The 23816-nt window shown below is 38.7% G+C and overlaps 1 protein-coding gene and 1 pseudogene across 1 annotated transcript in view; both read left to right on the forward strand.

The window, feature by feature from the left end:
• Nucleotides 1-23816, forward strand: part of Zdhhc15 (zinc finger DHHC-type palmitoyltransferase 15) — a 102405-nt gene that overhangs the window by 58804 nt on the left and 19785 nt on the right. The window contains exons 5-10 of the mRNA XM_027432885.2: nucleotides 8301-8370; nucleotides 9989-10021; nucleotides 10751-10871; nucleotides 15793-15925; nucleotides 17720-17846; nucleotides 22376-22479. Coding sequence (XP_027288686.1) covers nucleotides 8301-8370; nucleotides 9989-10021; nucleotides 10751-10871; nucleotides 15793-15925; nucleotides 17720-17846; nucleotides 22376-22479 — 588 coding nt within the window. The remainder of the gene's footprint in view (nucleotides 1-8300; nucleotides 8371-9988; nucleotides 10022-10750; nucleotides 10872-15792; nucleotides 15926-17719; nucleotides 17847-22375; nucleotides 22480-23816) is intronic.
• LOC107980259 lies at nucleotides 728-1863 on the forward strand (annotated as a pseudogene).

Consider the following 23816-nt stretch of genomic DNA (forward strand, 5'->3'; position numbering starts at 1 on the left):
CCCGAGAATCCACAATGATGACCCCAGCTAAGACTCCCAGCAATAGTGGAGAAGATGTTTGAACTGGCCTTCCCCTGTAATCAGATTGAAGAATAGCCCAACTATCATCATAGAGCCCTCATCCAGTAATTCATGGAACCAGATGCATAGATCCACAACCAAGCACCAGGCCAAGCTCCGGGAATGCAGTTGGAGAGGGAGAAGGGAATGTATGAGCAAGGGAGGTCAAGATCATGATGGAGAAATCTACAGAGACAGCTGAGCCAAGCTTGTGGAATAACAAACTCTAGACCAACAGCTATGAAGCCTCCATGGAATCTAACTAGGCCCTCCATATGTGGGAGACAGTTGTGAAGCTTGGACTATCTGATGGTACCCTGGCAATAGGACCAGTATCTATCCGTGGTGCATGAGTTAGCTTGTTGGAGTCTATTCCATATGATGGAATACATGCTCAGCCTTAATTGTGGGGGGAGCAACTTAGACTGGCCCCAACTTAACATGTCAGACTTTGTTGACTCCTCATAGGAGCCCTTACTCATTGGGAAGAATGGATGGGGCTAGGCTTGGGGGGAGTCAATGGGGCGGGAGGAGGGGTGGGAGGGAGAACTGTGGTTGGAATGTAAAAAGAAATTAAAAATAAATTATAAAAAGTAAAAAGAGGGCTGCGTCTGGCTCCCGCTCTCACAGCGATTGCAGTACATTGAGCTCCATAGAGACAGCGCCGGGGCAAGCGCGAGCTGGACGGGCACTGGGCGACTCTGTGCCTCGCGGACGAAAATCAACTAAACATGGGCAAAGGAGATCCTAAGAAGCCTAGAGGCAAAATGTCCTCATATGCATTCTTTGTGCAAACTTGCCGAGAGGAACACAAGAAGAAGCACCCGGATGCTTCTGTCAACTTCTCAGAGTTCTTGAAGAAGTGCTCAGAAAATTGGAAGACCGTGTCTGCTAAAGAAAAGGGGAAATTTGAGGACATGGCAAAGGCTGACAAGGCTCGTTATGAAAGAGAAATGAAAACCTACATCCCCCCCCAAAGGGGAGACCAAAAAGAGGTTCAAGGACCCCAATGCACCCAAGAGGCCTCCTTCGGCCTTCTTCTTGTTCTGTTCTGAGTATCGCCCAAAAATCAAAGGAGAACACCCAGGCTTGTCCATTGGTGATGCTGCAAAGAAACGGGGAGAGATGTGGAACAACACTGCTGCAGAGGACAAGCAGCCCTGTGAAAAGAAGGCTGCCAAGCCGAAGGAGAAGCACGAAAAGGGTATTGCTGCTTACAGAGCTAAAGGAAAACCCGATGCAGCGAAAAAGGGGGTGGTTAAGGCAGAAAAGAGCAAGAAAAAGAAGGAAGAGGAAGATGATGAGGAGGATGAAGAGGATGAGGAAGAGGAGGAAGAAGAGGAAGACGAAGATGAAGAAGATGATGATGATGAATAAGTTGGTTCTAGCGCAGTTTCTTTTTTTTTGTCTATAAAGCATTTAACCCCCCTGTACACAACTCCTTTTAGAGAAAAAAATTGAAATGTAAGGCTGTGTAAGATTTGTTTTTAAACTGTACAGTGTCTTTTTTTGTATAGTTAACACACTACCGAATGTGTCTTTAGATAGCCCTGTCCTGGTGGTATTTTCAATAGCCACTAACCTTGCCTGGTACAGTCTGGGGGTTGTAAATTGGCATGGAAATTTAAAGCAGGTTCTTGTTGGTGCACAGCACAAATTAGTTATATATGGGGACGGTAGGTTTTTTTTTCTTTTTTGTTTTTGTTTTGTTTTTTTTCCATCTTCAGTTGTCTTTGATGCAGCTTATACGAAGATAATTGTTCTGTTAACTGAATACCACTCTGTAATTGCAAAAAAAAAAAATGCAGCTGTTTTGTTGACATTCTGAATGCTTCTAAGTAAATACAAAATTTTTTATTAAAAAAAAGCAAAAAGATTTGTTTTGTGTTTTGTGATGTGGCCTGTTTTAGAGAGTTTCCATGGGCTGCTTAATAGAATGTATACCTCTGCTGTTTGTGTGGGTATCTGTTAAGTCCATTTAATGTATGAGGTCAACTAAATTCCAATGTTTCCTCTGTTGTTTTTTGTCCAGATGACAAGTCTATTGGGAAAAAATAAGGCATTGAAATCACCTACTATTAGTGAACTTAAGTTAGTCTATGACTTTAATTTCAGTATGCTTTTTATAAAATTAGGCATATCAGAATTTGTTGGATATATATACTAAAGATAGTAATATCTTCTTGTTTACTTGTTCCCTTGATTAAAATAAGATGCCCTTTTTTATAACTCCTGATTAGTTTTAGTTGGAAGTCTATATTGTCAGATATTAGGATGCAATGCTTGCTTGCTCACTGGTCTCATTTGATTGAAATATGTTTGTCCATCCTTTCCCTCTACATTGGTGCCTAGTGATGAGTTTCTTAAAAACAACAGAAAGATTGATTTTGTTTCTTGATCCGTTCAGCCAGCGTGTGTTTTTTGATTGGAGAATTGAGGCCATTGATATTTAAAGTTTTTATTGAAAGGTATATGTTGATTGCAGCCATTGTGTTTTTGTTTCTTTGTGTTCTCGGTACTTCATGTTTCAGTAATTACAGATTCATTTGTTTTCTTTCTACAGTCTCTTGGCTATGTTTATTCTTCAGCTGAAGTGCTGCTTCTTGTATTTTATTTAGGGTTGGTCTGCTGGTTATAAAAGTTTTTATAGCTCTTTGTATCATGTGAAGTTTTTCTTTTTTTCTTCAACTATGACAGATAAGTTTTCTGGGTACAGTAGGCTAGGGTGATAGTCATGGTCCTTTAGAACTTGGAATGCATTGCTCTGGGCACTTCTGGCTTCCAGAGTTTCCATGAAGAAATCAGCTATTGTTCTCATGGGTTTCCTTTACATGTGACTTGTGTGTTTTTTTTTTTCTTGCAGCTTTTACTATTCTTTCTTTGTTCTATATACTTAGTATTTTAACTATGATATGCCATGGGAATATTTCTTTTTGACCTTGTCAATTTGGAGTTCTATGTACTTACTGTATGGGTCTGCTTTTCCTTAGTTTGGGGATTTTTTTTCTTCTATGACCTTATTGAAGATCATTCTATGTCACTGACTTGGGATTTTAGGGGGATGAGAAAGGAAATGATCAGGTGGACTCACCTGACTAGTCCATGGAAGAAGATTGAGCACTTTGTTGGGAAGAGAGGTTGTATGTAGTTCTTAGGACCTGTGGGTTTGTGGGCAGTGGGATCAAGGTTGTCCCAAATAGGCCTAGACACTGGATGTTGGGCCCAGGCTAGATCTGGAGATTTGGAGAGGATCAGGCAGACTCACCTGGCTAGACTCTGATGCAAGTTTTTCAGGGCCTGGCTGGGAGGAAACCCTAGATGGGCACATGAGGGGTGTATAGGTTGGTGGTAGATGACAAAGGTACTGGACAGAGCCTGGAGGTTTGGGGTTGCACAAGCCAGATTGGCCAGATTAGGCCAGGGCACTGGGTGTAGGACCCAAGCTCCAGTTGGTGGTTGGAGAGTGTGTGGAGAAATGGATCAGGTGAACTCAGCTGGCTAGACTCTAGGTGGGTGTGGCAATTCTTATCAATATCACATAGAAAAGTATGTAATTTTAAGTAGTAGTATAGAAATATGATAAAAACAGGAGATTTGAACTAAATGCATATGTGGTAAATTATACTCAGAGACATATTTTATTTAATGTCTGATTCTTTTTATTATTGAGACAGAATAATTTTCCATATTTATGGGACACAATGTAGCATTTGAAACAAATATACAGTGTGAAAATTAAGTCAGTAATTAGAATTTTCATCTTCTTAAGCATTTATCACCTTTTGTACATTAGCAAACTTTCAGTTTCTTTCTTCACATTCATTCTGAAATATATAATAAATTATTGTAACCCTCATGCTGTAGAACAGTAGAAATTATTCCTCCTATTTATGACTGTATTTTGATGCCCATTATCTAACCTTTTTCTGATGGTTTGAATAAGATATCCCCTATAGTCTTGTGAGATTGAATACTTGATCCCAGTTGTTGGTGGTGTTTAGGATGACTTAAGAGTTGTATCCTTGTTGGAGGAAGTATGTCACTGGAGGCCAACTTTAAGATTGTAAAGACTCACAATTTCAAGTTTGTTTTCTCTGCTTCTTTCTAGTGATTCCAAATATATGCCTTTGTTCCACCATTGTGGACTCTAACCTGGAGCCATAAGCCCAAATGCACTCTTCAATAAGTTGCCTTTATCATAGGGTTTTGTAGCAGCAATAGAAAAGTAACTATGCACTTCTTCTATCCTGCTCCCTACAACTCTTCCTCACTTCTAGTGACTACTATTCTACATTCTTCATCTATGAATCAGTTTTAGCTTCCACAAGGAAACAAGAATGTGTAGTACTTGACCTTCCTAATCTTCAAACTTAATGCAGAATCTCTCTTTATACTTTATTAAATTCACCCAGATCTAACTTCATATTCCTTTCAACTTGCTCGATATCTTTAATATCTGCTCCAATACATTTTCTCTGGGTTTATGTATTTATATTACAAAACTCAAGTAGTTCTTTTCAAATGTATTGTGCATCCTCATGGGTCACACTTTGCACTTCACCTTTATGTGTGTGCTGATACTTTGGTCTAATTGTAGATCTAGAATCAAAGAAGAGTGGGTCCTGAGGAGAGTCAGCATTGTGCTGTATGTAGCCACTGTTTCCTAGTGCATCCCTTCATTCAAGGATGGAAAAGTTAATACCATTGATAATGAAGAGGCTGCTTTCTGCTGGCAATAGTGAGGCAGAGAAGATTCAGTGGAATTTAGGAGTTTGATATCCCTGGCTTCACCAGTTCTTCTTACAGAATCCTACTGTTTCACAGTCAGTGCCCCAGTTTATCAGTAAACCTCCTGTAAGAGCAGGAGTTCAACTTGCATTGTAATTTAAGTGGTCTCAAGATGAAACTCTGTATTTGATTTTCACTAATCCCTGTCCTGTGGCTATGAGATAAGCATCTCCTTCAGGAGAAGCATAGACGCTTTTAGGTCATTTATATAGTACTTGAGCAGGAAATTTGAAACCCATATCGCATTCTTTTCTTTCATTACTTTTCCAGTGCTGTTAGGAACAACAATCCAACCTCATTATCTTTGTCAGTTTTCTTAATATATATATGCCTGTCTCCTTGCCTCTTGTGGTGATTGATAGTATTTCTTGGAGGTACTTTACACACATACACTGCCAGAGTATATCATGGATTACCAGTACCCTGTTTACTACTGAAAGGTAGTAATTAGTTTAATTTAATTAAATCAAATTTTAAAAATTTAATTTGGCTAACACAAGCAACCCACTTGCAAAAGGTCAAACTGGAGACAAATTTTAAAAAATCATTAAAAATAGTTTTTTTCCTCTAGAATCAGTCTCAGTATCAAAAGCTATATTACTTATGATTCTCTGAGGAAAGGTAACCAGTAGATTAGATAAGGTAGAAAAAATGACTATAGGATGGATGGATGGATGGATGGATGGATGGATGGATGGATGGATGGGTAGATAGGTAGGTAGGTGATAGATAATTTAATGTGAGAATTTAGTTCAGGCAACTGCAAAAGCTAAAAATGCCCACTATCCACATATAAAAGCTGCAGTCCCAGAAAAGGTGGTGGTATAACTCTAGTTTGAGGAAAACCAAGAGTGTAGATTCTAGGATAAATCCAAAACCTTGAGAACCAGAGGGCTGATGGTGCAATTTTCAGTTCAAGTCTGAAGACCTGAGGAAAAAGGAGTCCAAATTTCTTAAGATCTAGTTGAAGAGAAGCAGGAGACTGATGTCCTAGTTAATGCAGTCAGGAAGAGAGCAGATTCTCCCTTTCTCTGCCCCATTTTTTCCTATTAAAGTCCATTTCAGATTAAATGAAGCCAACCCACACTGCAGATGATCTGCTTTTCTGAGTTACCAATGCAAAGGCTACTTTCTTCTAGAAACACCCTCAGACATATAGATATAAAACTTATCCAAATATGTGGGTAACCAATTGTCTTGGTTCATCTCTCTGTTTCTGTGATAAAACATTGACCAAAAGCTACTTGGGGAGGAAAGGGTTTATTTCATCTTAAATTCTTAGGTAACATTCCATCACGTAGGGAGTCAAGGCAGTGACTCAAAGTAGGAACACAAACATATGGATACCTAGTTGTCTTCTCTGTTGTTAAGATAAAACACTGAGCAAAAGACACTTGGAGAGAAATGGGTTGATTTCATTTTATACTCAAAATAACATTCCATCACCAAGGGTAGTTAAGGCATGAACTCAAGGCAGGAACTGAAGCAGAGAACTTGGAGGAGCACTGCTTACTGGATTGCTCTCCATGGCTTTCTCAGCTAGCTTTCTTTACAATCCAGGACCACTTGCCCAAGGATGGCACCATCTATTAAATAGCTGGGCCCTCAGACATCATAATCAATCGAGAAAATACTCCACAGTCATGCCCACAGACCAACCTGATAGAGGTAATTTCTCAGTTCAGTTTCCCTCTTCTTAGTAGATTTAAGTTTATATCAAGCTGACAAAAACTAACCAGCACACCAATTAAGTTGACAAATAAAATTAGCTGTTAAACCATTCAAAGAACACAGAGATGATCACTAAAGACATAAAGAACCCCAGACTGATAGCTTGGAAACCAGCATAGGACTGTTCCAGGCCCCCTGAATGAGAATGTCAGTTTGGAGGTCTGGGCAATCTATGGGGTCTCTGGTAGTGGATCAGTATTTATCCCTACTACACAAATGTACTTTGGGAGCCCACTCCACATAAAGGGATACTCTCTCAGCCTAGACACACAGGAGAGGGCTTAGGCCCTGCTCTAAATGATATGACAGACTTTGAAGATCCCCATGGAAGGCCTCACCCTCCCTGGGGAGCAGAAAGGGGATGGGATAGGGAGTAGGGGGACAGGGGAGGAGAGGAGGGAGAGGGAACTAGGATTGACATGTAAAAGAAGCTTGTTTCTAATTTAAAATTGGCCTAATTACAATTATAAAAATAAAAAAACAAAGAACTGTAAAGGCCATAAGATGGGCAAAAGGTTTCAGTTTCACAAGGGCAGACAGGTAACGAATGTCACTAGGGCATGGAGAATAGACAGTAGTACAAAGGATGTTTGAAAAACTATGCAGAAGCCTCAAGGCATATAGAATTTGGATTTATTATTAACATCTTGGAAATTCACTGTGCCAAGTGGATAATATGATTTGATTTACTTGTTAATAAATCATCTAGCAATTCTGTATATTAAGTACTATCAGGAAGCAACAACAAAGGGAGAATGATCAATTACAGAACTATTGCAGGCATATATTGAAAAATGGTACACTCTTTCTCTCCCCTTCCTTCCCTCTCTCTCTTCCTCCCCCCGCCACACATACACACAAACACTCATTAGTAGAAATGAATGCTGGACTCTGCTGAATTTGCAGCCTATTGTGTTAAATCATTTCTATGTGCCCAATGCACACTTTAGATAGAATTGTTATATTTCTCAAATTATCTGTACCTTTTAATAAGATATTTATACAATTATACATAGCAATATTCTATCAGTAAATGAGAAAATGGAGAAGAAAAGAATAATAAATGCCTTTAATTTGGAAAGAAAGAAAGGAATGAGGAAGATGATTCATATATCTATATATATGAACAAAACCCAAATCAACAGAAAAACAGCTGTACAGGTTAGAGCCCTGCTATTCATTTGCTGTGTCATGACCTTGATCATGGCACTTGATATGGCATAGGTTTCTATTTATCTATAAGATTGAGAATTCAACAAATTGTTGTAGATAAAACATCTCTTCTTTTCTCCAAATTGTTATCCTGAGAACCACATTCTTTATCATGCTGTAGGGATTGTATCTATCTTATACAATCTAACCTCTGCAAATAGGAAGTAAATTCTTATTTTCAGAGAGGAAAATTGGAATAAACAGACTAAACGAGTTTCCAAATCACTGACACACTTGATAGTAGTTAGTTTATGATACAAAACCTTGTGGTCAGTTATTCAAATAGGAAACTTTCCCCCTTCTATTATCCCTTAAAGGTGCTCTTAAGACTGGTCTAACACAAAAAAATCACCTGTCACAATCTGCTATGTTACTACCTTTTTGCTTAGTAGCTTGAGATACATTCGACCATCTAAGTCAGTGTATAACAAGATATATCCACAAACTAGTAAATGGTAGGGTCTTATATTGGCCCTGAACTTGTACTAATTACCTTCTATTTCCTATAGCTGTACGGTTCTGTGACCGGTGCCTTCTAATCAAGCCAGACCGCTGCCATCACTGTTCTGTGTGTGCTATGTAAGTGACAACTCTACTTTCTCTGGGCTGATGCTGGCTACTGATGGTTGCCTAGACAACAAAATGACTGATCCTAACATGTAACCATGCCTAGATAAGAGCATTTCTTTTGAGGCATAATGAACACATGCCAAACACTTTCACAGGGGTGATAATCATTCTAATCTAAAGATAGAAAACTAATACTGCATTTTCAAAAGAAACATTGCATTTGAAATGATTTCAGATTTATAGATTTATTGTGAAGAGTTCTCATATGTCCAACACCCACTTTCCCCTATTATTAATATGTTCCATTAGTGTGATACATTTGTAAAATTAATAAACCAATATTGGGACACTGTTTTTCATTGTATTCTATTGTAATATAGCTTAGCTAAAAACAAAATGTTCAAAAAATGAAATGTTCTATTAGTGAACCTCTATGTAATTTACAGCTTTTGCTATTCAAACCAATGCCATATAAATATCTTTGTCCAGATATCATTTTGTATGCATATGAGTATATCTGTTTTGAATGATTTATGTATAATTTTTAACTGGAATATACTTTTTAGATATCCTCACTTTCCCCCTAATATTCTTTTTCTGTTCCAAGGTCCCATCCAGCATACCACATTACATTAAGTAGTCATATCTCTGTAGGTCCTCTAACCCGTGATGATTTCTCAGAGTTTACTTGGCTTTGATAACCTTTACAGTTTGGGGGAATTAAGAATCAGATGCTTTATAAATTTTTCGTTGGTTAAAATTGTTTGCTCTTTTCTTCTGGTCATTGTAATGGGGTGATGTGGAAGAAGAACACTGAGCTAAAGTTCTATCCTCATTACATGGTATCAAGGGTACATATAGACATGACTTTTGACTACAGTGGTAATATTGAACATCTCTCTCAACTGATGTTTGTCAGGTGTTTCCAGTGTAAAATTATTCTGTCCTCTTCTCATTTCTGAACTGTACTCTGTGGATGGAAGTCACTATACATAACTCCACACTAAAGTAATAGGAAGTTAGGATTCCTCTCCTTGAAGGTAAATATATGCATAAATTATTTGGCATACATCTGCATAAGGAGATGTGTCCCTTCTTCCCCACTTATTTGTTTATTCAATCATTTGAATCAATACCGAGGTATAGATATTTATTTTCTATTTTATTGCATTTTATTTTGCCTCTCAAATTGTTCCAGGTTTGTAAAAACCCATTTTTGTGTTAGTTTATATAATCTTCATACCTTTGTTCCTGAGTGCCTATTCCACCCATGTTTTACCTTTGATTCAAGCAGAGGCATATATTTTCCTTGTATTATTATTAAACTAAGTAAACAAAACTAAAGATGGCATCTTGAACTTTTTCACCGTATCGATCATCTGGAGTTCCGTATCCCTTTCAAGATTGTACTTCTAGAGTTCTCATTTGCTGCAAGCTTAGTCCCAGAATATTGCTGTGACTTGATTATCCTGTGAGTAATTTAGGAGGCAGTAATGTTGGAGTGGAAGTCTGTAGATAGTTTTGCTAGAACTATGTAAAAATATTGCTAAAACCTTGAGTTCAATTTTGAAGTGTTTCTTCATCTCCATAGCCACATTTATCACACTGTATTTTGTCCTCTTTGCAGGTGTGTTTTAAAAATGGACCATCATTGCCCATGGTATGTCCTTTTGATTCATTTCTATCCTCTAAAAGGGTCAAAGTTGTTTAATGTACCCATACCCACTTTCCTAAGCAGAGTTGCAACATGCCCATTTTTTTCTGCTATAATTCACTGTACTTTGTACATATGGGGGGAATAGCATTTTAAAACAAGGGTGGAAATACCAGTAAAGGTATAGTAGTGAGTTACTGAGGTCACAAAGCTAATAGTCTCCTGTCCATTAACTTTAGCAATTGAGCCCAGTAATGAAATACAGCACAGGTATTTCTCTTCTTCAACATCATGCAATTCGTTTCTGTTTCTAGCTGACTTGATTTTGAAATGTTACAGATAGTTAAGTTCAGTGATTCTTCTATAAAAGTTGTGTGTCTGACCTAAAAAACTAATGTGGAATCACCTAATTACAAAGAGAGTGCATCAAAGTGTGGCTACTAAGACTTCAGCATGTTTTTAACAGTGAAAAGCCACGTTGGTGTTTTCAGGAGCCATTCTAAAGCTATTAGGTAGTTCAGGTGACTCTGCTGGTAAATAAAAAGAGAAGCAAGTGAGGTGTGAACTTGTTTTTCCAGTCTGTTTATATTAAGGAACCTCTGTCTCTGTTGGGTTTCTGCACAACATGTAATGAAGCAGCAGGAGTCATGTGCTTCCTTTGGTTAGTCCACTTAAGTATCAGTGTGTTCTCAGTCAATAGGTCCTGATTTCAAATTAGCTTTCTTTTCTTTTTAGGGTCAATAACTGCATTGGATTTTCCAACTACAAATTCTTCCTTCAGTTCTTAGCTTATTCCGTTCTCTATTGCCTGTACATTGCTACGACAGTCTTCAGCTATTTCATCAAATACTGGAGAGTAAGTTTTTTAAAATCCTGATCGATCTCCCCCAAAGTAAATGCATAATTGCTCTAAGTGTTGCACTCCTCACCCTATATCCTTTGGCGTTTTGAAAAGCAAAGCAGTAAAAACTGTTTTCCATATTGGATATTCTGAAGTTTGAAGAAACTGTTGTGTAAAGATTCCAGGTTCTTATTTACTTTGTGTTATCTGTGACTATCTTGCTGATGCTCAGGGAGAGTTACCTCTCTGCTAACCCAGTGTAAGAAATCTATATCTGTGGTTGAGTTTTTAGACCTTTCTAACCAGCTGTATATTTGAAAAACATGCTAAAACTAATTACAAATCCCTAGTTTTTTTTTTAAAAAAATAGAAAAGAAAAAGAAAAAAGAGCCAACAGGAATTAGAAAATACTTAGTAATTTCATGTTCAAATGGGAGCTGCAAAGTTTCTGCTGGGAGAAAGAGAAACTGACCTCCACATAAGCACAAAATAAAACAGGGTGTGTCTTGAACTTTGTGGGGAGTTTGTTTGGCTTTTGTTTTAGGAAACAGGGATTGTCTGTGTAGCCCTGGCTGTCCTTGAACTTTCTCTATAGACCTGTCTGGCCTCAAACTCTGAGATCTGCCTGTCTCTGTCTCGAGTTTTGGGACTGACTAAAGGCATCTGCCACCACACCCAGCCTCTCTTTTGAGAATGTGTGACAAACAGTGGGTTGGGAATAGAAAGAAGCTGAGCTAATACTGGCTCTATTACTTGCTTCACTGTCTCATTGCTAAGATCCAATGAAACATATTGATTCTAATAATTATAAAATCCCCAAAAAACTTACTTTCAGCTTTCTTCTACTAGGAGATATCAGTCATATCCCATCTATTTTTAAAAGTTAAGTTAGATTTTTCATTTGCATATGTGTATAGGTAAAATATCATGAAATATGTCCTTTGTCAACTTCATCCAGTTAGACTCTCAAAGAAATCCCTTTCTACACTATAGTACAGCAATTAAGGTATCCACAGTGATCATTTGAATCCAAACACATTTGAATGGGAAAATACAAATGTGAGCAGAGTTACTGGGGTAGTACTTTAGAAAATTTGCAAGCACCTTATATAACAGGGGTATCACATCTTAGCTGGAGCAGTGAGCCAGCAGGGAAAGAACATAAATCACATGGTCAGAATATAAATTATAGTGAATTGGAGAAAAGAAAAAGACAGGGCACTGAGGTTAAATAGGTAAGAAAATTAAAATATGAATCAGTGCTTTTATTCCTAATAGTGTAGAAAATTACACTTTCTATTCAACTTGCCTAATCAGTTCAGATATTTAGTAGCTGTAAGAATCAGGAGCCATACAGTGGATATCAAAATCTCTAATTCAAACAAACTACAAGCAGAAATGATGAGTTGTTCTCATGCATTTTCTTCAAATAGGAAACATTTCACCAAGCTACACAGTTTGCTGTCTTTTCTCTGGCCCCTTTCCACAGCACGAGATCTATTCCCCATTCCTCAGGTTTCCATGGCCTATTTGGCACTCCATCTGCATGCTGAGCTCCTTCTATAAATATGAAGAAAATCTGCTACCTCCAATCAGCAGGGAAGTGTGAGCCTTGATCTTTCTTACATACCTTTCTTGATCCTTAACACAGTGGGCTACCATTTAATCATGACTCTTTACCTTTATCAGAAAGTAAACAACATTGTATTTCACACATTTTTCCTTTAGCTCCCCTAGCCAGCCAATAATCAAATGCTGAAATGCAAGCCAGGTACTGTATGCTTTTCTTCACTCTTAAAAGATGATAACTGAATATGGATTTGTCACGAGAAATGTGCCAGAAGTACAAGCAAATCCATGGTGAGCATGGCCTTGTTCTTTTCCTAATCCTTCATTGTTTTTCCTCCTCAATAGCCTAGCTTATGTCTGTCATATGAGAGGGCATGAGGCCTGTCATAGCTTGTCCTTACACTGAAAAGGTCATTGACAATTGGGGAAATGATTCTTTGCAGTTGCTCTGGCCTTTGGACCACGTTAGTATGGCTTAGGGATGGATGGCTTTCTGAATTTAAATTGAGCCTCTTTTGAAAATAAAAAAAATAAACACTACCAAATATTTTTAAAGCCACATCAAAGAGACAAGCTGAGCTGTGCTCCCAAGAACAGCAACTTTTACTGCATGGTGCTTTATGGTTCTTGAAATATTTTTATGTCTATGATTTCATCTGATCCTCACTACAAACCTGTGAAGTAGCCATAGCAAAAACTATTTGTAACATTCCAAGATGACAAAACTGTGGCTTACAGTAATTAAGTGACCTGTCAACGATCACCTGACTTGTAAATTTGGAAGGGAGAACTTGAACATAAGTCTGCCCATAAGCCTCTGGAATCTCACATGTACTATGCCTATGATGGTTCTTCTATAGAGAGGATTTCACTCTTTAGAATAAAGGATTCCAAAGACCATCACATCATTTCTTTCCTTTCAGCAGTAAATTACACAAATTCTACTCTCAACAGAGAGATTAATCTTTGCCTTTTGCAAAGTTAATAATGCACACCTACCAAACATAGTAATTATTATTTTACACATATTCCTCTGAACTGTCTCTGATGATCATTGCTCTGAGGGATTTAGCTTGGTTATCTCCTGGAAATGAAGTTTTGAACATAGGATTGTTTGCACAAGAAAAGTTGATATTGTGGACCCTATCAAAGTGCAACACAGTGGATATTCTAAACCAGACAGATGAGTTGTAAAAGAATGATGGGGAAAGGCTGGGAGCACAGCTACAAAAGATGTGAACAGACTTCCTAAAAACTTCACTTGCTCAGCCATTTCCTATTGCCCATTTTAATGTAAAAAGTAAAAACAAATGTGAGCTTTAAGAACTTTAAATACATGCTCAGAAAGTAGAGATCAAAGTCCCAGTGAAGGTGAGAAGCACTACAAAGTACCATTTGAAATCTTACCTAAGAACAGCAGAAACAAAAACAAAAAATAGAAGAAAAAAGATAACCATGAATCAAACCAAGCATGAACCAAAGCAATCTAATTTGGGTGCTTAGGTCAATATTTTGTGGAAGGAGCATTTCAAGATGGAAAGTTTCAGATAAAAGTTGAAGTCCTTGAGACAGCTGTTTCCTGGGCTGCTCTGCCCCGTGCAGGTTTCACCCAGACCTCCCCCGAGCTGAGAGCATCTGATGTCCTTCCCCTTATCTTCATACTGCAAACATATCCGACCTGGAAGAGGTCCAGCATTTCCTTCTGTAAAAATGAATAAAAATAGCCTCCAAGGAAAGAGAGAAATCTATGGTGTTTGAACTTAACAAGTGTTGCCAAGCACTAACTTCTGTAACTGGAGTAGAATAGGATCGTGCGGAAGTTAAGTTCCACTTCGCTTAAGAATTGCTTTAACTTTATCACCGGAGAGCATCTGGAAAGATCTCACGCCAATTCATCATGCCAAAACAATGGTCGTTAAGGGAAAGGAGGAAATAAAGCCATAGTCAGTCCTCCAGATGTTCATACTAAAATACAAAATGCTTTCCAAGGTACTTTTCTGAAGACAAAATGTCACATGTTACGCATGCTATAGAACTTTAGAACATTGATTCTGCTTTAGAATTGCATATCAAAAGCTGGTGCCACATGGAAAATAAGATGTCCCAGTTAACGATAGCAATCTTTAACTTCCTACTTTTACAATTACCTGTAAAAGCCTTCTTGATTTTTACTGTACAAACAGCTACTCCACAGGATGTTGTATACTAGCACATTCTACGTCAGCTGATGAAAGAAAAAATTTCCACAGCTTTAAAATCAGGTCATGACTTCAGATAAGACATTTTAGAATTCTGTGTTTTAACTTCTTATATTCATCACTCTAGCATTTTAACACAATACATCCAAAGAAACACGATGTACAAAGGCTACTAGTATAAGGAGCTTGAGAGACGACTCAGTAGTTAAGAGCACTGACCGCCCTTGTAGAGGACCTAGGTTCAGTTCTCAGCTCCCAAGTGGCAGCTCACAGCCATCTACAACTCTAATTCCAGAGGATCTGATGCCTCCTGACCTCTGTGGGCCCCAGACAAACATGTGGTACACAGGTACACAGACATATATGAAGGCAACGTACACACACACACACACACACACACACACACACACACACACACACACACACCAGCAAAATTTTAAACATAGGTTTTTCTCCTATGAGGTTTTATTTTAAAAATTAAAGAATTCTATTATAGCCAACTTTAGATAATAGTATGGACACTACTAACCTGATGATCCCCTAGACAGTGATTCATAATTCTCCAGCTAAATAGAATATGGGCTTCAAAGCAATTATGACCTGAGCATACATTATTCTTTTCTAATTGGTGCATTATATGTTGCACTTAAACAAGAATCTATTTTAAGCTTTGCAAGCTAAGAACATATCTATAATAAGGTATGATGATCAACAGTTTTGTTAAAATAAATAATAATCAGGACCTGAAAGTGGCTTGGTAGCCCCTGCAACCAAGTATGATGACCTGAGTTCAATCCCTGAAATCTAGATAGTAGAGAAAGACACCTGACTCCCACAAGTTGTCTTCTGACTTCCATGCCTGTACACTTTACCATGTGCATATCTCTCTCTCTCTCTCTCTCTCTCTCTCTCTCTCTCTCTCTCTCTCTCTCTCTCTCACACACACACACACACACACACACACACACACACAGAGAGAGAGAGAGAGAGAGAGAGAGAGAGAGAGAAAGTAAATAAATGCATATAATAAAATTTAAGCTTACAAAATCTGTTTTTGAAATTGGAGCTGAATTTTTACATGTGAAAAACTTCTAATCTATATAGAAAAAGTAGCTAAGCATTCCCACTTTAATGTTTTGGTTTCTTTGTTTATTTTTTTTCCTTTCTAGGGGGAATTGCCCAGTGTTCGCTCTAAGTTCCATGTCCTCTTTCTCCTCTTTGTGGCCTGCATGTTTTTTGTCAGCCTTGTGATTCTCTTTGGTTACCATTGTTGGCTTGTCAGCAGAAACAAAACTACCTTAGGTAAGACTGAATATTAAGATTAGGAAAATGAATATTAATTTATATCACTGTGACCTGTGACCTGTTTCCTAAGGAGAGAAAAACTAATAGTAAAGTATTTTAGCTTTAGTGACACCCCTTTGCCTCCAAACTTAGACAGATGCCAATACATTTTACTAAACTGGACAACAGTAGTTAACAAAGCTTACAGACTACACAGAGCATTTGTGAATCACATTCCATGGAGAACCCAAAATGACTGTAGTTTTTAATAGTGAATATTGGGTAATATATCCCCAAATTCACAAGTCTGACTTCTAAAAAGTATTCCCATGAAGAAATGAGTATCAGAAGGAAGAAGTGACTCTAAATAATGACAGACAATCTAATTGATGCATATCCCCAAACAGAGTCCTTAGAAAGTTTCCAAGTGAGTAACAGAAATGAATGCAAAAATCCAGGCCACCAAGATTTCTCAGCAGGTAAGGGTGCTTGCCAGGAGCCTGGCATCCTGAGTTCATGCTCTAAAACCCACATGGTAGAAAGAGAGAATTGATTCCCACAAATTGCCCTCTGTCCTGCACACTCTCACCGTGGCATGCACGCATAGGTGTGTGCGCATAAACACACACAAAATAAATAAATGTAAAGATGTAAAATTCTTTTTATAAAGAATCAAATTGATATTTAGAGTTAAGAGAGTATACAAAAAGGACCACCCAAATGACATATGCATATTAAATCTGCATAAAATCAGCATACTAAATGAGTTAGTTTTTTCTCTTTTTTTTGCTGTCAAATACTACTCTAGGCATGTTATTATATGTAGAATGAAAGGATTCTAGTGCAACAATTACTTCATCTGTGGTGAATATTTACATGGTCTACAAGTCAGCACACAAGGAATAAGAAGAAAGCATTCAAGTGTTAAACGTTTAACTAGGATGGATTAGATTTGAGAGGAATTTAGTGTAAAAGCCACTGCACTTTGAGAATTCATTTGCCAGGGAAGTCTTTGCACTCATTTTTCTAAATCAAATACATGTATAGCACTTAGTACTTAGGGCAGTAAATTAGCACATTTGGTTGAGAGATAGCTACAAAAGTAGAAAAGTACTAAAAGCTTCATGATAACAGGGTCTGAAAACAAAGGACAAATGGGAAATGGTGAGATGCAGCCAGAGCCCAACAGTGAAAGTGTTTGCTTAATGGGATAAATGTGTGTCTAAAAATAATGTGCACTAATGTGGCCCAATTCCTCATAGTCTTTGAGGTGATTACAGTTCACCCGTTGACATTTTGTCTGGAGTAAAACTAGGTTTTTTACATTGCAGGTTTCATTGTGAACATCTTCATTTCTGAAATGTTTCAAAACCAAATCAATGTCATTACCATCTCTTTATGTGTCATTACTTTGGTCCCAGATCTACAGATGAACACCATTTGGCTGTTGTTGCCACTTTGATTCAAATAAAGTACATTTAAATCTATTCCTGCACTCCTTAAATTCAGCAGTCCAAATGCATGCCCCTCGGGAATGCTGTATTATTTTTTGTCACTGTGTATTTACCCTGACTTAAAAAGATAAGAGTACAAATTCCTTATTTTCAATAACAATTTTTACCTTTTATTAAATAATTGAACTGAGTTTTAGTAAGTAATTTAGCAATAATTAAGAATGTGGACCTATGCTAAAACAGCAAAAAGATATCATAAATCCGGGCCACATTTTTTGAGAGATGTAAAATCATCAGAGTGATGAAATCTATTTCTTTATCTCTCTTCCTCTTTCCCAAATCTCCTGGACTGTCTTAGAGGCCTTTTGCACTCCAGTATTTACAAGTGGACCAGAGAAAAATGGGTTCAACCTGGGCTTCATCAAGAATATCCAGCAGGTGTTTGGTGATAATAAGAAGTTGTGGTTAATACCTATTGGGTCCAGGTAGGTAATTATTACCACTGAAAGCAGCTAATGCTGAGCCATGCAGTAAAACAGCAAATTTATTTTTGAATGTTTTTGTTTGAAAGTTTCACACATTTTATAATGAATTTATAATGTAATTTTCACACTCCATTCCCCTTTCTCATCCCTCCTCTCTCCTGCTGGAACCCTTCTTCTCAACAAGTCTTCTACTTTCCTATCTTCTTTTGTGTTTTTCACTTAAATTAGTGTTGCTGGCATGTGCACAGGTGAGAGGCTATTTACTGAAGCACAGACAATTTTTCATTGGCTACACTACTGAAGAAAACAACATTCCTTCCTCCAACAACTGTTAATTACCAATAGTCCCACAGAGAGGAATAGGGCCTTATGAGGAAGTGTTGATGGGCCTAATCTTGTGCAAGTCTTGTGTAGATAACTGTATCTTCAGTGAGTTCATGGGTGTAATGGCTGTGTCATGTCAGAAGATAGCTTTTTGTTGCCTGTTTCTCTCCCTGCTGGCCCTGACCTTCCTTCTACCATTTCTTCCATGTTGTCCCCTGAGCTTGGAGGGGTAATATAGCTAATTTAGGGCTGAGTATGCTGCCATAATTTATTCTCACCCTCTTGTACAGTTATGGGTTTTTGCATTAACCACCTCCCATCTCAGAAGAAGCTTCTCTGAGGAAGGCTGTGCATCCTCACTAGAAAATTAGACTCAATTTCTTTTGAAACAAGAATTTACTATGTAGACCTGGTTGACCTGGACTCACTACATAGACCAAACTGGCCATGAACTTGTTGCAGTCCTCCTGATTCTTCCCCTTCACTGCCTAATTTTAAAGGCATGTGTCACCATACTCATCTGCAAATGCAGATTTGGTATCAGTCTAGTAGGTACAATATTCCCCAATTTCTCATTTCTGTATTTATAAAGACAAATCATGGCCGGTTGTGGTGCTGCACACCGGTAGGATTTGCTGAAGGAGCTAGAGGCAGGAGTATCATGAGTTCGAGGCCAGCCTGGGCTACATATTACACTGAACCTATTAGAAGACAAAGTGGGAAATACCCTTGAATTAATTGGTACAGGAGACTGCTTCCTGAACATTACTCCAGTAGCATAGACACTGAGTTCAACAATTGGTAAATGGAACCTCCTGAAACTGAGAAGCTTCTGTAAGGCAAAGAACACAGTCAGCAAGACAAAATGGTAGCCCACAGACTGGGAAAAGATATTCACCAACCCCACATCTGACAGAGGGCTGATCTCCAAAATATACAAAGAACCCAAGAAGCTAGTCTCCCAAACACCAAACAACCCAATTAAAAATTGGGGTACAGAACTAAATAGACAATTCTCAATAGAGGAATCTAAAATGGCTGAAAGACACATAAGAAAGTGTCCAACATCCTTAGCCATCAGGGAAATGCAAATCAAAACAACCCTGAGATACCATCTTACTCTGGTCAGAATGGCCAAAATCAATAACACCAATGACAGTTCATGCTGGAGAGGATGTGGAGAAAGGGGAACAGTCCTCCACTGCTGGTGGGAGTGCCAACTTGTACAGCCACTTTGGAAATCAGTATGGCGACTCCTCAAGAAAATGGGAATGAGTCTACCACAAGATCCAGCAATTCCACTCTTAGCCATATACCCAAAAGAAACACATTCATACAACAAGGACATCTGTTCAACAATGTTCATAGCAGCACTATTTGTAGTAGCCAGAAACTGGAAGCAGCCTAGATGCCCCTCAACCGAAGAATGGATGGAGAAAATGTGGTACATTTACACAATGGAGTACTACTCAGCAAAAAAAAAAAAAAAAAAAAAAAAAAAAAAAAAAAAAAAAAAAGAATCGTGAAATTTGCAGGAAAATGGATGGAACTAGAAGAAGCCATTCTGAGCGAGGTAACCCAGTCACAAAAAGACAAACATGGTATGTACTCACTCATATGCGGATATTAGACATCGAGTAAAGGATTACCAGCCTACAATCCATACTGCCAAAGAAGATAGTAAACAAGAAGGACCCTAAGAGAGACATACATGGTCCCCTGGAAAAGGGGAAAGGGTCAAGATCTCCTGAGAAAATTGGGAGCACGGGAAGAGGGGGGAAGGGAGCTAGGAGAATGAGAAGGGGAGAAGAGGAGGGATGCAGAGGACATGAGGGAGTAGAAAGGTTGAGTCAGGGGTAGAATAGATGATAACAAGAATGGAGATACCATAATGGAGACATTTTTGGTTTACAGAGAAATCAGGCACTAGGGAAATGTCTGGAGATCTACAATGATGACACCAGCTAACAATCTAAGCAACAGAAGGGAGGCTACCTTAAAGGCCCTCCCCTGATAATGAGATTGATGACTGACTTATATGTCATCCTATAGCCTTCATCCAGCAGCTGGTGGAAGTAGAAGCAGACACCCACAACTAATCACCGAACTGAACTGGAACCCAGATGCAGAGAAGGACGAATGAAGAGCAAAGGGGTCCAGATCAGGCTGGTGAAACCCACAGAAACAGCTGACCTGAACATCGGGGAACTCTTGCTCCCCAGACTGATAGCTGGAATACCAGCATGGGACTGATCCAGACCCCAGGAACATGGGTTTCTGTGAGGAAACCTCCGAAATCTACAGGACCTCCTGTAGAAGTTCAGTACTTATCCCTAGCATAGGTGTGGACTTTGGGAGCCCATTCCATATAGAGGAATATTCCCTGAGCCAAGACACACGGGGGTGGGCCTAGGCCCTATCCCAAAGGATACAATAGACTCTGATGACACCCTATGGAAGGCCTAACCATCCAGGGGGAGCAGAAAGGATATGTGACAGATAGGGTTTTAGTTGGGGGTGGGTAGTAGGGGAGGACGGGAAGGAGAAGGGAACTGGGATTGTCATGTAAAACAATCCTGTTTAGTTGAAAAAAATAAAATTAAAAAAAAGATAAATCATGAAGTGGAGGTATGATCAAATAGACACTTTCCTGATTTGTTTGTGGAAAGGTAAACTGGCACCAACCTTTAATAAATGTGACAATGCATATTAAAAGCACAAGGATAAGCATATAAGCATATCCATTATCCCAGTGGTTATATTTCTTTGAACGTACCCTAAAGATGGAGCATAAACTACACTAAAAAATGTTCTTCACAGTCTGGGCGTGGTAGTTTTGGCTATCCTGGGTCTTTTGTTTTTCCATATAAAGTTGAAAATTGTTTTTTCAAGGTCTGTGAAGAATTGTGCTGGGATTTTGATGGGGATTGTATTGAATATGTAGATTGCTTTTGGCAAGATTACCATTTTTTACTATGTTGATCCTACCTATCCAAAAAGAACCCACAAAACAAAACTCAATGCCCATTCACTTACACAACCAGTATTCTAACATTTCTATAGAGCAATATAAATGCAATTTGTAAACTTTTGCTTGAAAACATTGAAAAACAAGAGAAAAAAATACACATGATATCAAATAATTCAAAAGTCATTCAAAGTTAAACTCAAAAATACACTCAGCTATATAGACTCAATTGCTGAAACTGTAGCAGTATCTGGCTAGGGTAATGGTTCCTGCCATGGCCTCCTATCTGTGAATGGCCAGAAATTAATCAGGGACATGCTCTAGATTACCATAGAGATCCATAAAGTAGACTCCCATGTAGATAAATCACCCCTAGAATCTAACTACACTGCAGAGAGACCTTGCCATTTCTCTTTCACATTCTATGTTACAAGTAAGTAACAGGCTACAAGAGCATTCTCTCACCCTTCATAGTAGCTTTCCCCACTATGTTTAGTGATTGGGAGTCTTCTCATTTCACTTGAAAACTTAGAATCAAAACAGTTTGATAATGGGACTCTCATAGTTAAATGATATTTCTGAAGCTGCATATGCATACTGTTATACCAGGCATTGTGGAAAGCAAGTTAAAGAATGTCTTGCAAACAAAAAAAGTCAGCTTTGATACAGGCAAACAAGACATGAAATTCGAGAGACATGGAATTGATAAGAGCTTATTTGAACATGGCTTTAAACAAAAGAACTAAGAACCCCCAAGTCTTACAGTTTATAGCTCAGTGGTAGAGCACTTGACTAGAGAATGCTCCAAACAACACAACCCTAAATCTGTGATTATATCTCATTTCTAAGATTATTGCTGTCTCAAAAGTTTATATTAGATGAACATGATGACACTCACCTATATCCCAACACTCAGGGTACTGAAACAGTAGATTGCAAGTTCTGGACCAGCCTAGACCACAAAAGAAGACCCTGTCTGAACTGGTGAGATGGTTCAATGTGCTTGCCACCAAACCTAACAACCTGAATTCAATCCCCACCATCTACGTGGTGAACGGAGAGACTCTATTCCCATAAGTTGTCCTCCATATATGCACCCATACATATACATACACATACACACATTCTCTCTGTCCCTCTCCCTCCTTCACCCTCCCCTCTTCTGTGTGCGATTAAATTTGAACAAAAAAGAAAGTTTGTGTCAGTTGCATACTTCATATCTTTTCTTTCCCACCAGCCCTGGTGATGGACACTCCTTCCCTATGAGGTCTATGAATGAGTCACAGAACCCGCTGCTGGCAAATGAAGAACCCTGGGAAGACAACGAGGATGACAATCAAGGTGAGCAGGCTCAGAAAAAAAGCCTTTTCTCTGCATGGCAGACTCAACACTATATGATCCATGTTAATAAAACTAGTATAGAGCCATGTGGTAGTACACCCCTTTAATCCTAGTACTCAGGAGGCAGAGGCCAGTCTGGTCTACAGAGCGAGTTCCAGGACAGCCAGGGCTACACAGAGAAACCCTGTCTTGAAAAAAAATATTCAAAGAGGTTTGGATATTGGTAAGGATGACAACCTCATAAGTGCCCCCTGGATGGAGGAGGACAAATATGGCCAGATTTGTTTAACAAATACGTGTAGCTAAGGTAGCTGTGTTAATCAATGTTCTCCAGAAGAAGAGAAAAACATGTTATATATTATAGCAGAAGACTTATTAGAATGGCTTACATGATAGGGCCTGGGTAGTCCAACAATGGCCATCTATATGATGGAGATGCAGGAGAATCCAGTAACTGCTCAGTCCACAAAGCTGAAAGCCTCAGCAGTCCTAGTCTGGTGCAGAGCCTCTGGTGTTGAGTTCACATGAGAAGAGTGAAAGAGCAAGAGGCTGATGGAAGTAGCAGTGATAGATGTACTCACTCAGAAGGAAGCGAGTGTAACCATGTGACACTGCTAAACATCTCTGCATCAGGGGCACCCCTTCACAAGGTGCCATCTACTTTGAGAGCAAGTCTTCCCTCCTCAGTCATCATCCCAGACATACCCAGAAGTTGATTCTAAATTGAAAAATTCTAAGTTGAAAAATAAGACCAACCTGTAGATCTGAAGAGAAAGCTCAGCAGATAAAGTACCTGATCCAGATCCAGTAAAAAGCCAGGTGGGCTCCTTTGGGGCCCACCTGTAATCCCAATACAGGAGGCAGAGACAGCAAATACCTGGAGCTGACTGGCTAGAAAGTTTAGCAAAAACATTGAGGTCCAGGTGCAGTGAGAGATCCCAAGGACACCAATCATCAGTCTCAGCCATGCAGATAGGCACACACACCTGCACACACATGCACTCACACACACGTGAATGTACATCGTTCACACATACACATCCAAAAAAAGAACCAACCTTTACAGAAACATTACATGGTAGCTTAAGCAGTTCCTTACCAGCTTCATTATACCACGACTTACAACTCCACAGATAAATCAGGGCACATAATAGGCAGTACTCTGCATGTGAGTAAATGATCTCCCCAGATAATCACTCATGGTATTTACTTAACTGTAAAGATTTACTTCCATCAGTGGCAAACAGTTCACCTTTCTCTACCCTCCTTCATTCATATTGGTTCAGTTTTCTTTAAAATCTGACACATTTTAGAATGATGAAAAACACTACAAAGTA

The sequence above is a fragment of the Cricetulus griseus genome, chromosome X, assembly GCF_003668045.3.
Source record: "Cricetulus griseus strain 17A/GY chromosome X, alternate assembly CriGri-PICRH-1.0, whole genome shotgun sequence".
In the NCBI taxonomy this organism is placed as follows: domain Eukaryota; kingdom Metazoa; phylum Chordata; class Mammalia; order Rodentia; family Cricetidae; genus Cricetulus; species Cricetulus griseus.